Raw genomic sequence first — 27142 nt, 5'->3', positions numbered from 1 at the left:
GTTTCAACAATAAAAATTTAAAATTTTCTTAGTTAATTTGGTTCTCAGAAATAAAGACAACTGTTTTCAAAAATCTGTTTTGTGGATAATGAATATATGCATAAAAATATATGTATCCTTGCACATATTATATTCCAGCTCTTCTGTATAGCTTCAAGGGGCTTTGGATTATAGGGAATTCAAAAGAGTTACTTCTGGTATGTTTTAGTGAAGTAATGGCCTTCAAAAGTTTCTGCTAGTGTCTGTTTTTATGAAATCATTTTCTTTATACATTGTCCTGGATTATACTGCATTTAGAATTCAATCATTTCTCATTCTGCTCACCAGTACTGTTTTAGATTATATGTGAAGATATTGAAACAATGAGGTTGACCTGAAGATTGAAAAGTAAAACCATGCACTGGAAACAAATGAACACATGGGGCTATTTCCTTTCCTTTTACAGGACAACCCATAGCAGGTTTATTCCTTCCAGGAACTATCAAATTCTACTCATTGCACCCCACGGGTCTGAAATGGGAAAATGGAGCTAGTTTTTCTCCTGGTCTCAGTTTATCTTCTAGTTCAAAACATAGGATTTGGATCACATAATAGAGAGCAAATGAAAATCTTGCTGAGTCAGCAATGTCTAAACTAGACTAAAGTTGGAAAACAGTGTCACCAAAGAAAATTAGGAAGTGTATAAACTGCTGAAGGGATGTAGTTAATTTTATGGGGTAGTTTTGTTTGGTCAGATTAATGAAAGAAAGATGCTCAACTTGTATCAATATATAGAAAACAGTTGTCTTTGAAGGACTCATTGCTTTGAGACAATAATATATAAACATAGAATGAAATTGCATCATGTCACTTGAATTACCCTGTAGAGTAATATGCTAGATTCTCTTTCCCTTTTAAATATTTCTAGAGATAAAAATTAGCAGTTAGATCACCATGTAAGTAATACTATCCTAGGGACTTCGGGCTTTGTTTTTTAATTTTTTTAATTTATTGATTTTCTTAGGGGAAAGGAGAGAGAGGCAGAGAGAAAGAAAGAGATTAATTTGTTGTTCAACCTATTTACACACTTACTGATTGATTCTTTATGTGCCCTGACTAGAGTTCAAACCCACAGTCTTGTATACAGATGACACTCTAAGGAACTGAGTTGCCTGGTTAGGAGCAGGGCCAGTTTTAATAGCTGACTTTAAGAATCAAAGTAGAAAAACTTTAAGTTCAACTGAATGTTGGTAAATACAATTGTGAAATCAGAAGTAATAAAACCAAGCAAAGAGGACATCTTTGGTTAATCAATTATATTTTATGTATCTAATATTCCATTTCAGAAAGCAAAAATTTCCCAAAGCAATGAAAATTGCTCATTTTAATGAGGTGGGATAGATTTTAATCATAATTTTTAAAATTGTTTTTTATATTATATACAATGCCCTTTCTACTTTTAGCATAAACACTCCAACTATTATAAATTACTTTAGATAGAACAAAATAATAAAGAGTATATTCTTTTTGTGTGTACCTCAACCCTATCTCAAAAATAGCACAAACTTATTTTACTATATAGACCATAAACATAATTTAAATAAGTGCCTAAGATTTAATGCAAACTTGAGATTTCTTTTATTACATTAAAAGATAATGGCATCAAACAGTATTGATACTTCTAATTCATTGTATGTGATACATCTTTACCGCTTTCCCTTTGAATATCTGCAAACTTACAGTAAGCAAGAACAAAATAGAGACTCACCATACATTAAGAGGCAGTAAAGAATTAAGAAAACATTAGAAAGGAAGCATTATTTCTGCTATTAAGAATTCAAAGCAGGCATTGGTTCACAGGGGTTTTTAGACTTGCAAAATAAAATATGTATTAATTCATATCTGCAATTTCACCTAAATAAAGCAAGTTAACATTTCTTGCTTTCTTACTGAAACATTCAAAATAACCAACCTAATCACCAGGTTTACTTGAATTCTATAAACTTCTGTCTAATTTTATAGACACAAAAACTATCTTAACTCCTTAAAGAGACCTGCCTTCGAAACAAATTAATAGAATCTAATTAGAACAGTTGAGTTGCTCATTGCATGCTCAATAATGAGCATGCAAAATGTTTGCATGCAAAATGTATGCATGTATATATGCAAAACATATAAACATATAAACATTTGCAAAACATATAAACATTTGCAAAATGTTTGCATGTATATATGCAAAACATTTGGAATCTTACCTGTAACAAGAAAGCTGCATCTCCCAGCTCCAGCTTCATTTATGATGCTACAGTTATAAACCCCATAGTTATCATTGGAAAGACTCTTCACCGGGTACTCTGTGTACTCTTGAGAGTCAAACTGACCCGTCCGCAATAGTTTGTTGCCCAAGCGCCACTCATAGGTCAGTACCCGTATAGGATAAGCTCTCAGAACCCTGCAGCTCATAGTGACACTTCGTTCTTGTCCTTGCCGGATTTCCAAAAATGCTGGTTCCACAGCGGGAGGATCTGTGAGAGAGAGGTGTTCAAACAGATAAAGTATGTAGGTTGTAATGAGTCAATGGCTATTCTCATCATGAGAAGCTATTTTTAAGAACACGTTCAGCAATCGGGAAGGAGGACAAGAGGTGGGTGGGGACTATCTTTAGGTGTAGGAGTTTGAGCTGGGGGTAGAAACCTGATGCCCTGAGTGTGGACAGTAAATGAGACTCATTGCTTCAAAAAAGCATTAGCCGGTAAAACTAGCAGTTTAGTTTTTCTTTCTAGCTCCTTCCCAAAAAAGATTGCCATGGCTTTGTTTTGTTTATACTGATAGCAACCAAATGATGTTCTGGGTATGAAATGCCCAGATTGGAAGTCTCCAAAGTTTCCAAATTGGAATGAAACTTTGAAGCAGATTGAAAGATTAATGAATTCTGTTATTTCCATGTGAGGCTCAATCATTGGAGTTTGGGTACCCATTATTTAATAAAATGGATAGCACAAGTATATAAATTTAGTTTCTAAATTATTCAATCTGAATTTATTTGACTGCTGGTCATAATATCATGCATAAACCTTAAGCAAATGTTACAAATTGCACTACAGGTGGATGTGGTTTTCAACCCAATGCAATGGGTTGCATTTATCTGGAAAAATGGTGACTTTTTCCATGTAATTAAAACTTGCTACGCTTCATACCTAATCTATTTGTTTTTTTATGAGAAGATTTCTAAAAGTTGTTACATACTCCTCTTATTATTTACAGTAGTCAAAATATAATCCTTTTCTTAGTGATTGCACATGGTCATGATTAATGACAATTATTTCCTGGATGCTAACAATGGGCTTCATTTAACAAAAAAAAATGTAAAGGACCACTCAGATTGTACTGCATGACACAATCACATCCTTGATTAGATATTTATGGCAGCCTCTTGAGTTTGCAATACAAACACTATACAACTTCACCTGATACCCCTACCATCAGGATGCTAAAATGTTTCAGGACCATCACATCAAACGCACCCCATCTGATATTCTTTCTGTGTTACTGCATATACTTTTCATGTTGCTCTCTCCCCGTCACTTATTTAACTGATACTTCTTGCTTCTTTCAACAAATATCTTTAAATTGTCCTTCTGATTCTAGTTTTATTCATGAGTTTAATGTTTTAGCTCTTTCTATATAACTGCTAATAATTATAGAAATGAACAATTAGAAAACAAACCTGTCTGCTTGTAAGTTTATGCTCTAAGACAATAGGCAGACATAGAAATAGCTAACTTATAAAACTGAAGTACAATAAACATCCTAGGGTAGAAAGTAAAGTGAACAACCCTTAGGAGGATCGAGCTGGCAAAGTGTCTCAAGGAAGGTGACACTTGAACTGTGCCTTCCAGGATATACAGAAAATGATCAGGTCACTAACCAACAAGAGAAGATACTCCAGGTGGGGGGATTAGTACGTGTAAAGGTGAGGAGGATATGGGGAGGGGGCAGTGTTCAGAGAAATACAAATGAATTAGCAGAGCTGGTGCACAAATGCACGTGAGGGCTTGAGGGAAAATAAATATGGAAAGGATCCTTGAATGTTATATTAGAAAATTTGGATTTTATCCTGTTAGTATTATGGGCCTCCAATTTTCAAAAAATTTTGTATGATTCAACTAATCTTTTAGAAAAAAAATACTGTGACAGATAAGATGGGCATGGGTCTTAAAGGAAAAAGTCTTACAGTGGTAACAGCAGGATCGTTGGTGAAGTCCCGAACGAAGGCAATACCAATGGTATCACACACAATGCTTTGTTCTGTGTGCGATTTAAAGAGTGAATAGTATGCAGTTTTTGGTTGCAGTGTGGATCTCTCAAATGAAGTCTCATAGCTGAGTTCTCCAAATCATCTCTATATAGTTGTTGGGTTTTTTGGTTGTTTTTGTTTTGTTTTTGCCTACTTAGTACTCTATTTGTATTACTTTAAATGGGTATTAGCTTTTTAAAAAAATCCTTTCTTGTAGTTCATCCTCTTTTTTGCTTTACATATATTGAGTCTATATTATTAAGTACATAAAAATTTAAAATTGCTTTATGTTAATAAAATATTGCAACTTTTTCCATCATAAAACAATCCTCTTTATTCCTATTAATGGTTCATTATTTAAAATGATGTTTTGTCTCATATTAATGTAGTTACCCTGGCATTCATTTAGTTATAAAATGTTATGTCTTTTCCACTCTTTTATGCTTTTGGTACTCATATTTTACAAGCCTCTTTTTTCAATAGCATGTGGGTATATTCCATATTTTCAAGGAAGTCTGATGACCTCTGTGTTTTAATCAGAAAACTTTGTACTTTATTTATATTACATTTACGGTAACTATTGGTATATTTGAGTACAAATGTACCTTCTTATTTTGTACTTTCTATTTGTTTTATTTCTTTGTTTTCTTTTATATTGATGGATTACTCCTTTATTCCAATGTTTTTTCCTGATACTGGTTGGGAATTTAACTACTCTGTTTTTATTATTCTACTGAATATCCCAAAGCATGCAACATGCATCTTAAGTTATCTAAAAATATCAAATAATACCCCCACCATTCTAGACAAAATAAGAATCCTCCAACACTTTGGCCCTTTTATTCCCATTCTGACATTTGTTACTGAGCCATGAATTTCAATTCGCTCTTGTTTTGTTAAAACCTACTGGACATTATTATAATTTTATACCTGTAACTTTATTTAGGATTATCTGGTCATATGCTAGTTTATTCACCCTTAATTCCTTCTTTTTATTATGAACCATCCAAGTCTGTGATCGCTTTCTTTTTGCGTAAACTACATCATTTAGAATGATCTTTTGTGAACTTTCTAATCATGATTTTCTAAAAATATTTTTAACTTCATCATTAAAGGATATTTTTCTTGTGCACATGATTGTAGGTGAGCAGCTATTTTCCTTCGGCACATCAGGATACTATTCTACTCTTTTCAGACGATCACTGTTACTGTAGAGAAGTAAGGTCAAAGTCCCTGACTTTACAGTGCACATCTTCTTTTCTACCCGCTACTTTTAAAGCTTCTTGTTTTTGATTCTCTACAGCTTCAATACAATGTTTTCAGGTACAGGGTTTTATTTCACTTACAGGTAAGGATTTTCTGGGCTTCTTCAATCTGTTGATTGAAGTTTGGTGCCTTTCATCTAGGTAATTTTTGAAAACCTCTCATCATTAGTTGTCCTAATAATACCTGTGTTCTTTGCTTTCTCTCCTCATTGGAGGACCCATTTCAACCTGTCTTCCATGCCTCTTAACTTCTCTTCCAAATTTTGCATTTCTTGGTTTTTCTGTATTGCATTGTAAATACATTTTTCTGAGCTGATTCAGTTCATTAATTTTTCCTCAACTCTGCTTAATGGGCTAAACTATTTCATTTTGTTTTTAATTAAAATAATTTAGCTTTCATTTATAAATGTTTTGTGTAGTTTTTTATATCTGTTATGCCACTTTTATACTTTACAATTACCTACAAATGTAGTAAGGTTTGTTCTTTATTTCTTTAAATAAAGTAATTATTTTATACTGTTTGGTTTCCAATTATGGTTTGAAGTGATTTTCTCACCCTCAGGGTACCTTGTTTCTACCTATTTTTTGTTAATTCTAATTCTATGATATACATCGGTCTTTATTTTTATTTTTTTAAGATTTTTTTATTTATTCATCTTTAGAGTGAAGGAGAGAAGGAGAGAAATGTACGGTTGCCTCTCATGAGTCCCCTGCTGGGAACTGGCCTGCAACCCAGGCATGTGCCCTGACTGGGAATCGAACTGCGATCATGTGATTCGCAGGCCCATGCTCAATCCACTGAGCTACACCAGCCAGGGCTACATTGCTCTTTAAAAAATACTGTGGGAGTACTTTGATGTCTAAAATGAACATTTCTTCCTCTAGAAAGATTTGTGTCTACAGCCAAGTATTGGCATCAATGTCTAAGGTCTCCTTAATTTAAGTTTATGGCTTAAGGTTTTATTTTACTCATCTAGGTAGTATAAATTTGAAATAAAAATTCACATAACAATCCAGCTTGTTATTATAGCTTTATGTATGGCTTCCCAAGTCATCCCTATCCCGCTCACTTCAAAGGCAGGTTTCTTTGCACTCACTTGGGATTAGGAATGTATAGACTAGGCTTACTTTGCTTTACCCTTACCCGTGGATAGAGTCCTTTGAGCTCCAACTTCTTGGGGGAAGAGTTTGCAGTTTTGCACCCCTTGCCCAGAGATGCCCTCAAAACTGATGCTTGAATAGGTTGTCATCAGCAAATGTCCTAAGGATAAAAGCAGCCTAATTTTGCTGCTTTTGCATAACTTTGGCTTGGTATGTTTAAAATGAACATTTAATGATTTTAATAGTATTTTTAGAAATTTCCAAACAATTTAAGTTCTTTGTAGTGGAAGGGTTGTACAGAACATTTTGTCTGTTATATGCCAAGAACTACATGTTTCTGTTAGCCAACTGGAAATATGTACCTCAAACTTCAGAATAGAGGGCTGACTGCAGGCTATGGTTCCATTGAGATAACTCTGAGTAAGTATTACCAAGTAAAAATAAAATGCCAAATATTAATTTACCTCTTAAATATAATGACTATAGAATTAGAGGAAAATCAAGGCTATTAAAGGATAATAAATATTCTTAAGCTGGAAAATACATGAATTCAGAGAGTTGTTACAAAAGTTAAAGGAGCTGAAATGCTTTGAAAAACATGAAATAATCAAATGTGTCAAATGTTAGCAAGAAACAATATCAAAAATATCTATTGTTTCTGATAAGTTCAATATCATTAATGATTATAGTGAAAGCATTTTCTGAAAAGTATGTGTAATCTACATTATAGGATTTGGTAAACGCATGGTTGGATAACTAGAGGTCAGGAATGGCAGCCATTTGTTCAAGAACATTGTCTATGATTAGAAAACATATTTATTCCTGTTGATTTTAATTTCAGATTATATTAGTTTACACATTGCTCTCCACCTCTATCACCACCATCACCTCTCCCACGGACTACTACAAATGTCCTGCTATCACCTATAAACAGGACCAATCAATGTGCTTCCTCTTCTGACCTTGCATTCTTGTGAGATTAGCCAAAAGTTCTTTCCTAACAGAAATCAGCTCTTGTCATTCTCTAGTTGAGAACATGTTATTGACTCACTCCTGCTTTTTAAACAGGCCTTCAGTGTTATGCAAGATCTGGCTGTGGCCATATCCTCAAACATTCTTATCCTAATCATTTTGTTTCAGAAACATAGCTTCTTTTCCTTTTCTTACGTGACAAGCCACTTCTGGACTTTGGCCATTTAACTTTGTTCTTTGCTCCGAAGATGTGCTTTACTTTGTTCTTTCCATGTCTGACTGATCACTGTGTTTTAAACTTCTCTCTTTATCTTGGCTACTAGTTAGTGAAGTATCTCTACTACTGTTAATTTTTAGTTATTCTTGTATTTACTTTTTGCATAGTACCACCATTTGTCCATATCTTGTTTATTTAAGCTCAATTATGAACAGGCTTCAAATTCCCCAGTCATTGCTTCATCCTCTATATCCATCAAATATCTAAAATTATAGTTAGTGCCAAATCAATATTGATTAAATAAATGAATGCTGTAAAAGAATAAAAATATCCACAATGTCTCCAATATTTCTCCAATCAAGACCTGGGTTCTATCCTACCCATCACAACAGCATGGATGGAACTGGAGAGCATTATGCTAAGTGAAATAATCCAGGCAGTGAATCCAAATACCATAAGATCTCACCTATAAGTAAAACCTAATCAACAAAACAAATAATCAAACAAAATATGACCAGAGACATGGAAATAAAGAACAAACTGGCAGTAACCAGAGGGCAGGGGGGAGGGGGATAACAGGGGACAGAAGGGGGAAGGTCAAGTCAAGGAACAAGTATAAAAGACCTCTGGACAAGAACAACTGGGGCAGGGGATTGAATGTGGGAGGTGGAGGTGGGTAGGGCAGGGGAGAGTAATGGGGGGGAAATGGAGACAACTGTAACTGAACAACAAAAAAATACCTGGCTTCTATGTTCACTCTGTTATATCTAGATGGACTCTGTGCTTACTTTGACCAGTACAATATGGCAGAAATGATGTTGTACCAATTTCTGGGCCCAGGCCAAAGGAAACTGAGAGTTTCACTCATCATCTCTTGAAATACTGTGGGAGCTCTGACCCATGTAATATGTCCAATTACCTTGTTAGAGAGACATGTGAAGAGGCCCTGGGGTTATTCAGAGAAGAAAAGGGCAAGGTTAAGCCCAGTCTTCCAGTTGTTTCTACCGAGGCTCCTGGCATGTGAAGCCAACTCAGACCTTTCACACCAGACTAACCATACACAAAATAATGACTAGTGATCCAGATAATACCATAATCTACATGAGGCAGAAGAATAGCTCACGTAAACTCTGCTCAAATTCTTGACTCACTAGAGAATGGAAAATCAGCTATAATAAAATGTAATTCTTTTGATCTTCTAGGTATTGGAGAAGTGTGTTGCACAACAAATAACTGACAGAGTTGACCTATAGCCTTCCAAATGTCGTAGTTCGATATTATGAGTGAAACCTTGCTAGACTGAAGCAATAGGACAAGTGGACAAGGCAATTGAGAGGACACAGTTTAGGTGACAAACCATGGGATACAAGTTAGTTCTGGAAGGAAATAAATTCAAAATAAAACTAATGGGGAAAGATAAAACTAATGGGGAAATAAATTCAAAATAAAACTAATGGAAATCAAACATGAGACAAAGCTGCTAGGTTAAAGAAAAATGTTAATGAAAGGTTTCAAACAAGATTCAAGTTGCACATTGTATAGCAATGTACTTCATGTGAATACATTTGTGTATTCTCTCTACATCGATATATATAAGTGCATATAGAAAATTGGCTCTCTGGAGATAAAGGTGTAACCTTTTAAAGTTATTAAGAATTTTGATTGGAATAAAGTCATTAAGCAAAATGCTCGACATTAATTCAAATGTTAGCATTTCCTCCTTTTGTATTTGCTCATTCCAGATGTCTGCATCATGTTCCAAGGTGGGGAGAAGGGGAAGACTGTACTAAGGTTTAAACCCATATACAAATGTCTCACTTACCTGGAAAAGTAATTCATGAAAACACTAGATTAAACAGTCCTAGTGCTTATTTCTTTATAAGGAAGGAGATCAAAGACAAGCTCATGAGTTCTTTTAACATTGTGTATGAATATAATTTTTCCATTTTTTAAAATCTATTGCCAGACTATAATGAGCAGCAGAACTTTAAGGCAAGCAATACTATTATTTAAAAAATAATGAAGGTTTTTACATAAATATGAAAATAATCATATTAATATTAAATAGTATTAATATAACCCATTTTTAAATCTTTAAGGTAGTGTGAGACTGTGGATATTAAATATACATAGAGTTATATTTAATTTGTTTATAGTTAATGCATTGGAATGAGCTCCTGTTTGAAGTACTTTATTGTAAGTATGACCCTAATTATTTAACCCTTAGAGGATATACTGACAAACATGCACATCTTAGGGTTCTTTCTTCTCAATTGGAATAGCTGCCCAATAAACATTTACCAGCTTTTTGCTGTTCTTTGTGTGAAGGGATCTAGGAAAATTGTGATTTTAATAATAAAACAGAATTCAATACTTAGGTGAGAAAATTCAGTGGTTGGCATGTTAATAAAATTATGTTGTCATTCAATACAAATAGTGAAATTGCTACATTTAGTGTATAATGACACTTCTGTCTCTGTCTCTCTTTCTGTGTGTATGAGTGTATGCATTTCTCTCAAGTTTTTTCGTGGGTGTTATAATTATATTCATCTTAGTGGTAAGGACAGTGAGATTCAAAAGGAGGAAAGTTGTTCATAAACAACTGTTCCTCCAAGAAACACTAAACACATTTGAGCCCAAGCTAATTTACCTTTAAAATGTTAGCTGTTTAAACTTTACCATCTAATTTCTCTAAGATTGTATTACCATTTAGATAGGTTCAAAACATTCATTTTATTTGTGTCAACCAAGAACATGAATATTTAGAAGTAATATTTGGAGATAAATTTTAAAAGGATTTTTGAATACTGCTGGGGTTCTGGTGTACAAATAAGATACAGAAATAAGAAACTTATAGTTGTGACTCAGGGATTCCTCTAGCAAGTGCAATTCCTATTGGCAATGTTTAGAAAAGAAGAGGCATTGGGAATTGAAAAGTGGGAGTAGGCAGAAGGCAAGGTAAGAGAACAAGTTTTATGTAAACTTATTTGGCAAACATAAGGAAACAGGAAACGTTAAGACAGTCAATAGAGTAGAAGTCCTGCATTTTTTAATGAAAAAGAGGTATGAGGCATAGTAAAGAAGATATTTTTCTTGAGTTGATAGAAAAAAAGGGAGTAGATTAAAAATATCAATGTACCACTGTTGTAAAAATTAGGCAAAGACTACACATTTTATTCACCCACCAATAGAGAACTTCTGTTGAATTCTCTCTTGAATCAGTGTAGCATTTGGTGAGATTTATAATTTGAATCAGAAAATTAAAAAAAAACAGTTTAACTGTTGGATAGAGGTCCAGGCAGAAATTTACTTTTGTGTACATAATCTGCAATAATGAAAACAAATTTAAAGATAATCTGCTGAAAATACAAGCAAAGTTGATAATAAAAAGTATCATATCAGTTGGTAAATATAATGTCACTAGTTTAATGTACTGCATTTAATGTGTTATTTTTAATTTTTTAAATTATAGTTAAGATCTTCCATCCCTTCATTCATTATCTTAGTTGTCTAATATAATTTTTGTGCTCATATCTTGCTGTAAATAATTATCCTAGAATGGGTTTTTAAGGACATTATAGTTAGAAAGGAATTATGCCTTTCTTGGTCATCTGATATTTAAGATTGTATGTGTCATTACTGAATTTAATGTGTAGATAGTTGGAGATTGATTGCAACTTTAATAAATTTAGGCTTTATAATATGCACAAACTATTGCTTTATATCTTTAAAACTTCATTATTTTGTTGGAATTTAAGATAGAACACAATAGAGATATTCTATCCAAATTATGGGAACCAAATGGTTAATTCTTTATAGATTTTATTTAATAAAATGATATTAAGATTAACATGAACAAGATTCAGAAGATTCCAGCAAAGTAGGTGGGAGCTGAACCCACCTGCTCATGTACTAACTGGGACACTTAGCTCATCTTCCAAAAGACAGAGTGAATAGTCAACAGAATCTTGACTGAGAAGAACTTTAGAAGCCAAGTGTGGAGAGGACACCTCAAAACGGTCAGTAAGGAGGTTTTATAAGTAGACAGAGAAAGTCTCTGAGTGTGGTGTCAGAAACCACAGCTGCTGCGGGGACAACAGGAGGAGAGAGGGCCCAGTCAGGAACAGCAGCCTAGAGGCTCCCTCCTCTCCCAGGGCGAGGAAACCACCTGTGCCAGGAGTGACTTGAATGCACAAGATCACCAAGGAGAAACAAGCTGCACACACATGCATAGCTGGCACCACACCCTACCTGGGGCAGCTGGTCCCCTGTAGAGACAGTACCAGAAAGTGAGGGGGATTTTGGCTGCAGCTGGAGCTGGGGGAAGAGGAGGGCCACAACTGGCCATGACTGAGATAGAATCTGGACTTGCCAGAGAGTTGCAGTGTGTGGAAAGCTGGGCAGTGGCTTGGAGCAGTAGTGGCACCTGCAGAGACTTTTTTATTTTAATTTTTTCAGAGACTTTTTAAAAAGGGAAACTGAGGCATGCTTCCAGGGACCATGCATGTGCACAGCTACCTAGCCAACAAAGAGGGAAGATTGTGGGTGTGATTTTCTCCCACTCAGTGCACCCTGAGAATTGATCAGTGCAAGCTAGGTGGTCTCTTGGTTGCAGCCTGGTGAAATGGTGCACAGTGGAAAGTACAGACTACAGAGTGCTGTGAGGGTGTGGGCTGGAGACGGTATTCCTGTAATTATGGCAGGCCGGACTGAGCCCCCTTCCTTGGAAGAACCACCAGAAAGGGAAAATTGAGCCCACCCCCTCCTCTTACAGCAGCAAGGGAAGATCTGCAAAATTGGCTGGGCAGGCTGAACAATCTGTGTTTCCACAAGAGTAAGATAGTAAGAATAATGGCTAAAAGGGTGCATTTTGAACTCTCCACAGGGTTCTAGGGTCCTATTCCACTGAGGCCATCAAAATAGGAAGTAAAGAAAGGGTATAAGTGTTATTCAGGGCTATGCACAGACTCGGCTGGGACACAGAGAGCAGATTACACCATGCAGGAGAGAGCTGACACTCTTACACATATTGCTCCCTGGCCCCCATGGAACAGATAGCTGTTTAAGCAGAAACTACACACTATTGGAAATAAACTGGGACAGAATAAGACAGGAGGTATAGGGGCTGGGGAAATGCACACACAATTTTCCCAGAAGACAGAACAGTGTCTTCTAGGGGAGACACAGAGACTTCACCCTTTCAATCACAGCAGAAGCTCCCTCTAGAAGCAGAGGAAGGAGATATAGGCAGTGTTGCCAGAAGTTGGATGACCCACCAGGACCCTGAACTGAGAGAAAACCAGAGACGAATCCAGACAAAAGTTAGAAGGTGAATACCAATAGCTGAGACAAATTTCGCCTTGCTCTTCATCAGAACTTGTGTGATTTTAGATTTCTCTTTTTTCTTTTTATTTTTTCTCGATTTTTTGTTTTCCTTTTTTGTTTCCATTCATATAGCATTTTAATGTTTCTTCTTTCACTTTATTCACAGTTCAAATAACTCACTACTCTTGGTCTTTTATTTATTGAGATTACTTTTTTCCCATACTATTGTAATTCCAAACCCCTTTGGTTTTAAAGAACAAAATGGTCTTACTTCATTTTGCCAATTTCTGACCTTTCTTACTGCTGTTGTAAACTTTGTTTTCTCTCACACTATACCATGTTCCTATCCCTTATTCTCATTATTTCTCCTCCATCTAACCTCACATAAGCACTCTGTTTTCTTAAGTCAGCTCACATGCTTTTTCTCCTCTTATAATAGTTTTATTTCCTTTCCGCCTTTATAAACCATGGCTAGTGGGGCAAAATACCACAGTATTGCTGTACTTCTCCAATGGAACACCTATTTGTTCACTATTTCTTTGTACTTTAAATCCCATAGGATACTCTCCCTCTGTATTACTCCGTTTTGCTTTTCCCTGCCCCTGATCAATTGGGGAATTTTATTTTAATTTTTCCCCTCTCTCAACTTGAGCTTTACTCCTTACTCTTATTAGTTTGCTTACCCCATCCTCTCAAAACCACTTTTCTTTACAGTAGACATCTCATATTCACTTCTCTCTTTTGTACAATATTCTTATTCCCTGTCAACCTTTATTAAATAAACTTCATTCAGCTGTCATTGCTATCAACCCTGCCATGTTTTTTGCTGCAATTTTGCTCCCATTGGTCCAATACTTTTAAATTTTACTTCAAACCTCATAGTATACTCTTACCTTTTCTTATTCTATTTTTACTATCACCCTTTTGTCTTTTACTTACATTTTAATTTTTGTTCTCTCCCTCTCTTTGCCTCAGTCCTATCCTTTATTAATTAATTACTCCTACTCTTATTAATTCTCTTCCCTTTTCTCCTTAAAAACATTTTCCTCTCTTTTAGTCATATCATATTCCCTTTATCCTATATGATAATGTTCTTAATCTCTCTTCAACTCTATTAATCTTTGATCAATTATAGTTGATATTGCTGATCAGGTAGGGTTTTTTTTTTCTGCTGGCATAGGTTTGGAAATCTGAAAATATTTTGTTAACCAACATTTGTATAGCAGCATACAAGGTGAGGTGGGAGTTGTGACTACCAGTAAGCCTATTGGAGGGGAGAACCTACCAAAAAAGAAGCTGCCAACAAGCAAAGTCCAAGTACAGCAAGAGCCCACATAAATGCAAAAAATGGCAAATGTAGAACATCCAGACAAGGAGACCAAACAGATTGAATCACTGAGTCTCACAGGAGTCCGCACCAGGAAGATAGGCAGGCAAAGCAGAGCATCCTCAGACACATAAACAAATGAAAAAGATGCACATAAAATAGGGAGGAAAAAAAGAACCCCAATCAAAAGGAATGGAAGAATCCCCAGAAAAAGAGCTTAAGGAAATTGAGGAAAGCAATCTATCACACATAAAATTCAAGAAATGGTTATAAGGATGCCCAAGGAACTCAGTGACAACTACAAGGAATTGAGTGAAAATAGTATGAAAAAGGATATAGAAACTATAAACAAGAACCAGGAAGAAATAAAGAATATAATATCTGAAATAAAAAATACACTAGAAGGAACTAGAAGCAGGCTGGATAAAGGAAAGGACTGAATCAGTGAGCTGGAAGACAAGGTAAAAAAGAATTACCCAGGTAGAGTAACAAAATGCAAAAGGACTCAAAAAGTCTGAAGGGAACTTCAGGACAACATGAAATGTAACAACATTCACATCATAGGAATATCAAAAGGAGAAGGAAATGAATAAGGCATAGAAAACCTGTTTGAAAAAGTAATGGCAGAAAACTGACCTAACTTGCAGAGGGGAAAATCAACCAAATTCAGGAAGCACAGAGGACCTAAAGAAAGATGAACCAAAAGACCAAAAAGGCCTACTCCTAGACACATCATAATTAAAATGCCAAACTTTGAAGACAAAGAAAGAATCTTAAAGGCAACAAGAGAGAAGCAGATAGTAACATATAAGGTAGATCCAATAAGGCTACAGGCTGATTTCTCAATAGAAACACTACAAGCCAGAAGGGAATAGAAAGAAATATTCCAAGTAATAGAAACCAGAGGCCTGAAATCAAGACCACTCTACCCAGCAAGACTCTCAATTAAAATGGAAGGTGAAATAAGGAGTTTCTCAGACAAAAGAAGCCTCAAAGAATGCACCTCCTCCAAACTAGCTCTGCAAGAGATGCTAAAGGGTCAGTTTTAAAGGGAAAGATAATAAAGGGAAAGAGTAAGAAAGAAAGAGGGGAACACAGGTACAAAGGAGGAAATGGCAATGAATAATTATGTATAAATAATAACTTTAAATGTAAATTGATTAAATGCTCCAATCAAAAGACATGAGTAGCTGAACAAACAAGAAAACATGAACCTCGTATTTTCTGTCTACAACAGACACACCTCAGAACAAAAGACCTTCACAGACTGAAAGTGAAGGGTTGGAAGAGAGCACTCCATGCAACAGCACAGGAAAAAAAGCCAGGGTAGAAACACTTATATTAGACAAAATAGAATTCAAAACAAAGGCCATAAAAAGAGACAAAGAAGGCCATTTCATAATTCTAAAGGGAAGGATCCACCAGGAAACTATAAAAATATATACACCCAACACAGGAACACCCAAATATATATGGAAAATCTTAGAGGACTAGTAGAAAGATTTAGAGAGCAACAGAATTATAGTAGGGGATTTTAATGCCCCACTGTCGATTATGGGCACATTTTCTAAACAAAGAATCAACAAGCACATTGTGGATCTAAATGACACATTAGATCAAAGAGACTTAATTGATGTGTATAGACCCTTTTACCCTAAAAAAGGCAAAATACACATTTTTAAAAAATGCAGATAGAACATTATCAAAGATAGACCATATGATAGGACACAAAACAAGCCTCAACAAATTCAAGAAAACTGAAATCATATCAAGCATTTTCTTGGGTCACAATGGCTTGAAAGTAGAAAACAACCTTAAGAAAAAACTCAAAAACAATCAAATCCATGGAGACTGAATGACATGTTGTTAAACAGTGAATGGGTAAATAATGAGATCAAGTAAGAAATCAGAAAGTTTCTGGAAATAAAATAAATTAACATGAAATAGTCCAAAACCTATGGAACACAGTGAAGGCGGTCCAGAGAGGGAAGTTAATAGCAATACAGGCCTACCTAAAAAAGATATAAACATTTCAAATAAATGTCCTAATACTCTACCTACAAAAACTAGAACAACAACAGGACTTCCGCCAAGATGGAGGCATAGGTGGAAACACTGTGCCTTCTCCCACAACCAAGTTTGAACACAACAAAGGTTTGGAGAACTAGGACACACCCAAAGACCAGAAAACGGAATTATACGGGAGTCCGACAACTACGAACCATTCAAGGGGGACGGTAAGAGAGGGGGAGCCAGCAGCGGAGCTGGGTCGGGCCGGACAGATCCCCCGACCCAGGCACGCAGGCAGCCCGGAACCAGTAGGGGTGTGGGGCAGACTGACCGCGGTCGCACATCGCGCACAGTGAGACGGACCACACAGGCCCCAGGGGGCAAACCCAGGGATGGAGGGCTGACGGCGGTGGCACACTTGCGTGCAGTGGAATGAAACGCATGGGCCTGGTGACGGTGGTGGCTGCGGCGCCGGGGCGGCGGCGGTAGGCTGCAGACGGGAAGCCATTGTCCCTCTTTGACCCCGCCCCCACATACAACGTCACAAACCAGCGACTTAGTTGCCCCGTTCTAGTGAACACTTTAGGGCTCTGATCCTGCTATGGAACAGGCACGAACAGCCCAAAAGATGGTGCAAGAAGAACTCAAAGTCCCAGAGCCAATAACTCTAAGCGACTGAGAAATTGCCAGCCTCTCAGAAGCACAATTCAAGACACTATTTATCAGGATGCTCACAGAACTGGTAGATTATAGTCACAAATTAGAGGAACATATGAAGGCTAAACTAATTGAAATGAAGGGAGATGCACAGGAAACCAATAGTGATGGAAAGGAAACGGGGACTCAAATCAATGGAATGGACCAGAAGGGAGAGCAGAACATCCCACCAGAAAGGAATGAAGAAATGAGAATTCAAAAAAATGAGGACAGGCTTAGGAACCTCCAGGACATCTTTAAACGTTCCAACATCCGGATTATAGGGGTACCAGAAGGGGGAAAGAAACAGCCACGAGTGGAAAACGTATTTGAACAAATAATAAAGGAGAACTTCCCCAGTCTGGCAAAGGAAATAGACTTCCAGGAAATCCAGGAAGCTCAGAGAGTGCCAAAGAAGTTGGACCCAAGAAGGAACACACCAAGGCACATCATAATTACATTAGCCAAGACCAAAATGAAGGAGAGAATCCTAGAAGCAGCAAGGGATAAGGGGACAGTCACCTACAAAGGAGTACCCATCAGACTGTCAGCGGATTTCTCAAAAGAGACCTTACAGGCAAGAAGGGGCTGGAAAGAAGTATTCCAAGTCATGAAATCCAAAGACCTACAGCCAAGATTGCTTTATCCAGCAAAACTTTCATTTAGAATGGAAGGACAGATAAAGTGCTTCTCAGATAAGGTCAAGTTCAAGGAGTTCATCATCACCAAGCCCTTATTATATGAAATGCTAAAGGGACTTATATAAGAAAAAGAAGATGAAAAATATGAACAGTGAAAGGACAGCAAACACACAGTTATTAACAACCACACCTAAAACAAAAGCAAACCAAGAGGACAGCTAGATCAGGAGTGGAACCATAGAAATGAAGAACACATGGAGGGTTAGAAACAGGGGGGTGGGAGGGGGAGAAGGGGGGAGAAGGCACAGAAAATAGCATAGACAGTAGGTATAAAATAGATAGGGGGAGGGCAAGAATAGTGGGGGAAATATGGAATCTAAAGAACTTGAGACACGTGGTTATAAACTAAGGTGGGGGGGAGAATGGTGGGGGAGGGAGTGTGCGGGTGGAGGGGAATGAAGGGGGGAATAGAACAACTGTAATGGTATAATCAATAAAATATATTTTAAAAAAAGAAAAAAAACTAGAACAACAACAAAGCATAGATAAAGTAGAAAGGAGAAAATAATTATGATCAGAACAGAATTAAATGACATAGACACTACAAGAAAATCCAAGGATCAATAAATCCAGGGTCTGGTTCTTTGAAAAGATAAACAAAAGTGACAAGACATAAACCAGATTCATCAAGAAAAAAAGGTGAGAGTACCCAGATAAATAAGATCAGAAATGAAAGAGGAGAAATTACAAATGATACCAGAGAAATACAAAGCATCATAAGAAATTACTATGAACAACTATATGCCAAGACATTTGAAAAAACTGGGTGAAATGGACATATTTCTACAAACATATCATCCTCCAAAACTGAGTCAAGAAGAAGCAGAAACCCTGAATAGACTGATAACAGCAAGTGAAATTGAAGCAATAATTAAAAAAACAAACCAACAAAAAAACCTCCCAGGACATAAAAGCCCTTGGCCAGATGGCTTCACAGAATTTTACCAAACATTTAGGGAAAGGCTAACCCTGATCCTTCTTAAGCTATTTCAAAAAATCCAAGAAGAGGGAAGGCTCCCAGACTCTTTTTATGAGGCCAGTATTATCCTAATTCCAAAACCAGATAAAGATACAATAAAGAAAGAAAACTGTAGGCCAATAGTGCTGATGAACATAGATGCTAAAATCAACACAATACTGGCAAACTGGATCCAGCAATACATTAAAAGATCATATATCATGATCAAGTGGGATTCATCCCAGGGATGCAAGGATGGTATAATATATGTAAATCAATAAATGCAACTAATTACATAAATAATATGCAAGACAAAAACTGCGTGATCATGTAAATAGATGATGAAAAAGCATTTGAAAAAGTATAGCATCCATTTACAATAAAAGCATTCATTAAAGTGGAACTAGAGGGAGCATATCTCAACATAATAAAGACCATATACGAGAAACATGCAGCCAACATCGTACTGAATGGGCAAAAACTAAAAGCTTTCCCCCTAAGATCAGGCACAAGACAAGGATGTCCAATTTCACCAAAGCTTTCAAAATAGTACTGAAAGTTCTAGCCACAGTGAATAAAGAAAAAATAAATAAATAAAAGTCATCCGAATTAGAAAGGAGGAAGTAAAACTGTCACTGTTTGCAAATGATATGGTAATGTACACAGAAAATTCTAGACTCCACCAAAAAACTACTTGACCTAATAAATGAGTTTGGCAAAATGGCAGAATACAAAGTCAACATTCAGAAATCAAAGGCACTTTTCTACACTGACAATAAAGTACCAGAAACAGAAATTAAGGAAAAAAGCTCATTTATTATAGCAACAAGAAAAATAAAATACTTAGGAATAAACTTAACAAAGGAGGTAAAAGACCTGTACTCAGAAAGCTATACAACACTGAAGAAAGAAAGTAAGAAAGACACAAATAAATGGAAGCATATAGCATGTTCATGAGTTGGAAGAATTAACATTAAAATGTCCATTCTACCCAGAGCAAGTTATGGATTCAACTCTATCCCTATCAAAACACCAATGACATATTTCACAGATATAGAACAAATATTCCAAAAATTTATAGGGTATGAGAAACAACTCCAGATAGCCTCATCAATTTTGAGAAAGAAGAACGAAATAGGAAGAATCACAATATCTGGTATCAAACTATATTACAAGGCCACAGTAATCCAACAGTCTGGTACTGGTATAAGAACAGACACATAGATCAATGAAACAGAATACAGAGCCCAAATATAAACCTATGTCTGTACTGTCAATTAATATTTGATCAAGGAGGCAGGAACATAAAATGGAGTAAAAATAGCCTCTTCAATAAATGGTGTTGGGAGATCTGGACAGCTACATGCAAAAATAAAAAATAAAAATAAAACTAGGCCACAAACTTATACAATAACCAAAATAAACTCAAGATGGATAAAAGACTCAAGTATAACTTGTGACATCATAGGAGTCCTAAAGAGGAACATATGCAGGAAAATTTCAGGTATGCCATGTAGAGATATTTTCACCAATACAGCCCCTTGGCCAAGGGATATAAAGGGAAGAATAAACAAATTGGACATTATCAAATTAAAAAATTTCTCCATGGCTAAAGAAAACATTAATGAAATGAAAAGTGAACCAACCATACCAAAAAACATAACTGCCAATGATATCTCAGACAAGAGTTTGATCTTCAAAATATATAAAGAACTCACATGACTCCACATCAGGAAGATCAACAACTCAATTAAAAAATGGGCAAAGGACCTAAACAGACACTTCTCCCAAGAGGACAGACAGAAGGCCCATAGACACCTGAAAAAATGTTCAGCATCAGAAACCATCAGAGAGATACAAATTAAAACCACAATGAGATACCACTTCACACCAGTCAGATGACCACCATAAGAAAATCAACAAAAAACAGTTAATGGCAATATTACGGAGGAAAGGGAACCCTAGCACACTGTTTTTGGGAATAAGGACTGGTGCAGCCACTGTGGAAAACAGTGGCTCAAAAAACTAAAGATGGACTACCTTTTGATCCAGCAATTCCACTGCTGGGGATATATCCTAAAAATCCTGAAATACCAATGCAAAATAACCTATGTACCCCAATGTTCATAGCAGCATTGTTTATAAAAGGCAAGTGCTGGAAACTGCCTAAGTGCCCATAAGTAAATGAGTGGGTCAGAAAACTGTGGTACCTTTACACAATAGAATACTATGCAGCAGAAAGGAAGAAGGAGCTCCTATCTTTCCTGACAGCATTATGCTAAGTGAAATAAGCCAGGAGGTGAAAGACAAATCCTATATGATCTCACCTCTAAGTAGAACCTAATTGACAAAACAAAGAAATGAAAAAAATAGAACCAAAGACATGGAAATAAAGAACAAACTGACAGTGACCAGATGGGAGGGGAGGGGGATAATGGGAGAAAGAAGGGGAAGAGACAAGTCAAGGTACATGAATAGAAGACTCATGGGTAAAAATAATGGGGGAAGACTGGCTATTTGAGTGGGGCAGGATGGGGCAGTGGAAAGCAACAGGGAAAAAGACATGACTACTGTAACTGATTAACCATAAAAATTTGATTAATATGAACACAGGCCATATTTATTATCAAGAAAAGTGAAAATTAGCCCTGGCTGGTGTAGCTCAGTGGATTGAGTGTGGGCCTGCGAACCAGAAGATCGCGGTTCTATTCCCCATCAGGGTACATGCCTGGGTTGCAGGCTAGTTACCAGCAGGGACCAGTTCCCAGCAGGTGATGCACCAAAAGCAACCATACATTGATATTTCTCTCCTTCTCTCCTTCCCTTTCCTTCTAAAGATAAATAAATAAATAATTAAAAAAAGAAAATGCAACTTTAAAAAAAAGAAAGAAAAGTGAAGATTAACTCTACAACTTTTATATCAGAAAAATGTCAAAGATTTTAGTCAAGATGGCCTCATAGGCAGATATGGCTCACCTCGTCACACAATCACATGAAAATTACAACTAAAATATAGAACAATCTTCTCTCAGGAATGACAGAAACCAAGTTGAATAAAAGTCTGATGACTATGAAATTGAAGAAACTACATCCATCCAGAGTGGTAGGAGGGGCATGGACATGGAACATACTGGCCCCACATCCAGGTGTCTAAAAATTTAGGAGGGATACCTTGGGAGCTAGGAGTCCCAGACCCACACCAGGTCCCCCAGCCCAGGATTCCAGTGCCAGGAATCCCAAAAACTTATGGCTGCAAAAAACAGTGGGGATTGAGTTGGTGGAGGAGGCTTCTGGAGCCCTAAGTAGTTCCTCTTGGGGAACCCACACATGGGCTCACCTACTCAGACTCATTCCCTGTAAGTTCCAGTACCAGGGTGGCAGCTTGAAGGGCACACGTGACATGTAGGGAGAGACTGAGTGCCTGGGGTGAGCAGAGGCCATCGTTTCTTTACTGAGTTCTCCCTCCACAGAGACAGTAGGCCAATGCCATGTCTGAGACTCCATCAACTTGGCTAACACTGTGTGACCCACCTTGGAGATCCACAGAGGTTCTATTCCACCCAACTTACAGGCCCACCTAAGCTGCTTTTCCATGAGAATGGCTGGTCTTGCATCCTAAATCCTATCAAAGAAGCAGCAGCTGGCTTCAGTGAGCCCTAGAAGCAGCCAGATTAGAGTCACAGCTTGACTTCACTTGGGAATCTCCAAGCCCAGCACAAGTGGCAGGCTTCTCACACTGCTTTCCAGCTCAGGCAACGTGCTCTGGGAAAAACACAGGTGGGCGCTGACTTTAGACTGTGCCACCCAGGAAACCCCAGGCCCAATGCACCCAGTGGACAGCTACAGGCCATGTCTGAGCACAACCACCCTGCCACTGCACAGATGATCCTCCATAGAGGTCAGAGGCTGTGGTCAGTAGTCACTGCCAGTCATAGCCAGTCATAGCCAGTCACAGCTGACTAGCCTGGATAAATCCCTCTCATTGATCTGCCAGAAACAAATGAGGCTCAACTACAAGAGGAGGCTGTGACACTGGACCCTACAGGACACCCACTACATTAGGCCACACTACCAAGATACAGAGTCAAAGCAGCTCTACCTAATACATAGGAAAAAAACACAGGGAGATTGCCAAAATGAGGAGATGAAGAAACATGGCCCAAATAAAATAACAGGTGAAAACCACAGAAACAAATCTAGATGAAATGGAGATAAACAATCTATCAGATACAGAGTTCAAAACACTTTGTAAGGATGCTCAAGGAACTTAATGAGGACTTAAGCAGCATAAACAAGACCCAGTAAGAAATGAAGGATGCACTAATTGGAATAAAGAACAATATTAGGGAAATCTCAGTAGAATGGATGAAGTTGAGAATCAAATCAATGATCTGGAACATAAGGAAACATAAAACAACCAATCAGAACAACAACAAGATAAAAGAATCCAGAAAAATGAAGACAGTATAAGTAGCCTCTGGGACAACTTAAAGAGGTCCAACACTCTCCTCTTAGGGGTGCCAGAAGCAAGAGAGAAAGACCTAGATATTGGAAATCTATCTGAAAATAATAGAGTAAGAAAACTTCCTAATTTGGTGAAAGAAATAAACATGCAAGTCCAGGAAGTGCAGAGAATCCCAATTATGATGGATGCAAAGAGGCCCACTCTAAAACACTTCATTATTAAAAGGACAAAGATTAAAGATAAAGAAAGACTCTTGAAAGCAAGAGAAAAGAATTTAGTTACCTGAAGGTTGCTAGATGGGAGAGAGGAGGGGTAAATGGTTGAAGAAGTGAGGGAATTAAGAAATACAAATAGGTGGTTACAGAATAGCCATGGAGAGGTAAAGTACAGAATAGAAAATGGAGTAGCCAAAGAACTTATACACATGACCCATGGAGATGAACAATGGTAGGGGGATTGACTGAGGAAGTAGGGAGTGCTGGGTAGAGGGGCAAAGAGGGAAAACCAGGATAATAGCATAATCAGTAAACTGTAATTTTAAAAAAGATAGAAAAATGTCAGTTTTCTAGTTCTGTCCTAGTCAAGTAATAGAATCTAAGACCCTCATGTTTTCCTGTAAGGATAATAAAAATATTTTTGAAAATGTTAAACAGAAGGAATTAAAATAAGTTAAATTTCTAATATTCTCTTCCTTTAACAAAGATAGACAAAGAAATCAGGAACAAAGAGAGACTGTTCATTGTCTATGTTCATGGTAAATAATTATAACAAGAAAATCCACTTATTTTATTTCTTCCAGTATTTCTACATCTAAATATGAAACAATTACTTGATAACTTTAAGGCCCCAAGTAGGTAAAACGTGAAGTCACATTGGTCTATAAAAGTACATTTTATGTGTTACATTTAATCTAGATGTTCGTTCTGTATACTCATTTTATATGTTTTTTGCTCTAATTAAGTCACAGGATTTTACTTAACAAAATAGGTGCCACTTTTACAAATATAAAATGAATTTATTGATCATTTATAAATTCATTATATGAGAAACAACAAGTAATAACAATATTTAACTTAGTAGATGTAGAAATTTTCACAAAGAGGAAACTCAGTGAAGAATTGTCTCTGAAATCTTGCTACAAAACTGTGAAGCCCAATATTAGGCCCCCAAAGTGGATGGTGTTGCTTTAGTCCTGAAAGTAAGGAGCTTAAAAGTAAACACCGCCAGAAGTACCAGCCATAGAACTTGGACAAAAAAAAAAAGAAATTAAAAGAATCCAAATTGGAAAGAAGTAAAATTGTCATTATTGGCAGATGACATGATACTGTGTATAGAGAACTCTAAGATTCCATCAAAAAGGTATTAAAACTAATAAATTAATTTATTGAGTATAAGATTAACATTCAGAAATCAGTTGAATTTTGTACACCAATCACAAACTATTAGAAAAGAAATTAAACAGTCCCATTTATTATTGCATCAAAAAATAAAATAAGAATAAATTTAACCAAGCAGGTAAAATACCTGTACTCTGAAAAGTATAAGACATTGAAGAAAGACACTGAGGACACAAAAAAATGAAAGCGTATACCATGCTCATGAATAAGAAGAATTAATATCTTTAAAATGTCCATACTACCCAAAGCAATCTATAGATTTAAGGCCATCTGTATCAAAATAGCAATGATATTTTTCACAGAACTAAAACAAATATGTGTAAAATTATGTGAAAACAAAAAAGACCCTGAATAGTCACATCAGTCTTAAAAAAGAACAAAATCGTAGGTATACTACCTGATATCATATGATACTATAAGTCTATAGTAATCAAAATGTCATGGTACATGTAGACTCAAAAACAAAAGAAAAAATAAACAAATGGCAATATATCAAACTAAAAATATTTTGCACAGCAAGGAGAACCATTAGCAAAATGAAGAAAAACAATACACTGTATGGCAAAGCATATTAAAAATGGGCAGAGAATGTGAATACACCAAAGAGAATATACAAATGGCCATTAGATACATAAAAAGATGTTCAACATCACTAATCATCAGAGAAATGTAAATTAAAACTACAATGAGAGGTCACATCATAGCTGTCAGAATAGCTACCACCAATAAGTCAACAAACAAGTGTTGGTGAAGATGTGGAGAATAGGAAACACTTGAGCATCATGGGTTAGACTGCAAATTGGTATAGCCACTATAGAAAACAGTAGAAGTTCCCTACCAAAAATTTTTAAAAATAGAAGTAACTTATGACCCAGCAATTCCACGTCTGGGTATTTATCCAAAAAAACGCAAAATGATATATGAAAAGATATATGCACCCCTCTGTTCATTGTAACATTATTTACAATAAGCCAAGCTGTGAGAGCAGCCCGAGTGACCACAAATAGATAATTAAAGAAAAAATGACACATGTATACTCACACAATTAAATATTATTTGTCTATAAAGAAAATGAAATATTACCATTTGTGATAACAGAATGGACCTAGAGGTATTATGCTCAGTGACAACAGAGAAAGACAAATACACATCTATCCAAAGAACAAAAGTAAACAAACAAAACAGAAAAACACACATAGATAACAGAAACGAACTGATGACTGCCAGATAGAAGGGGTTCTCATGTGGCTGGGTGAAAAATGCGAAGAGATTAAAGATAACAATTTGGGCCCTGGCTGGTGTGGCTCAGTGGATGGAGTGCTGGCCTGTGAACCAAAGGGCCAGTGGTTCCATTGTCAGTCAGGGCACATGCCTGCATTGCAGGACAGGTCCCCAGTAAGGGGCACATGAGAGGTAACCACACATTGATGTTTTCCTCTCTTTCTCCCTCCCTTCCCCTCTCTAAAACTAAATAAATTAAATCTTTAAAAGTAAAAAATAACAATTTGGTAGTTTCAAAATAGTCATGGGGATATAAAGTACAATATAGAGAATATAATCAATCATATCGTAATAGCTGTGTATGGTGACAGGTGGGTACTAGATTACCAGGGGATCACTTCATGAATTATGTAAATGTCTAACAACTATGCTATATGCCTGAAACTATTACAAAAGTAATATTGAATGTCGACTGTAATTGAAAAATAAAAAAGAAAATAAAAAATTACATAACCCCAAAAAAACAACCAACGTAGAAAAAACAAGGTTCCATTTCTAAAACTATTTGTCTTATCATTCTTAGTTTTTGCTCTTGACTTATAACTTCCTTTAAAAGTGTTTTTATAATTAGTGCGTACTTTAGTTATTTTGTTTTCTTTAAAGGTTGAAGATGTTCTTTATGTGCTCTGTACTTATACATGAAATATTTTAAACAAAAACAACAACAACAACAAAAAACAAAGCAAGACAACAACACCAATACTATAACTCCAATGGCTGCAAAATTGTACCATAAAATACAGTGATCACATTACTTTATTCTACTTATTTGCCTCATAACAAGATAAATACTGATGCAAATGATTGTTAGGAAGCAGTCACATGCAATAAATATTTAAATTACTATATCACTCTAATTTAGGCAACAGAAATGATTTCTATAATTTAAGGAAAACATTTAGCATACATGCTAATAGTGTTAATAGTCAAGAAATACAATACACATGTTTATATAGAAATAGGGGGGATATAGGTAGAGATTTACATAGCCATGGATTATACTACTTAAGTGAATTACAAGGCCCTTTAAGGATGCTTCTGGATATACTTTAAAACAGCCAATAACTGTCTTAAAAACACATATTGTTTCACTATATTTCACACAATGGTCATGACAGAAAGGCAAAACCCTTTTTAATTTGCTGCAAATG

At 36.3% G+C, this 27142-nt stretch overlaps 1 protein-coding gene across 1 annotated transcript in view; it reads right to left on the bottom strand.

The window, feature by feature from the left end:
- Nucleotides 1–27142, bottom strand: part of MDGA2 (MAM domain containing glycosylphosphatidylinositol anchor 2) — an 847781-nt gene that overhangs the window by 109758 nt on the left and 710881 nt on the right. The window contains exon 9 of the mRNA XM_037047200.1: nucleotides 2235–2504. Coding sequence (XP_036903095.1) covers nucleotides 2235–2504 — 270 coding nt within the window. The remainder of the gene's footprint in view (nucleotides 1–2234; nucleotides 2505–27142) is intronic.

The sequence above is a fragment of the Sturnira hondurensis genome, unplaced genomic scaffold, assembly GCF_014824575.4.
Source record: "Sturnira hondurensis isolate 20B ecotype Veracruz unplaced genomic scaffold, ASM1482457v3 Scaffold0005329, whole genome shotgun sequence".
Taxonomy (NCBI): Eukaryota; Metazoa; Chordata; class Mammalia; order Chiroptera; family Phyllostomidae; genus Sturnira; species Sturnira hondurensis.
This window is presented reverse-complemented; position numbering and strand designations above follow the sequence as displayed.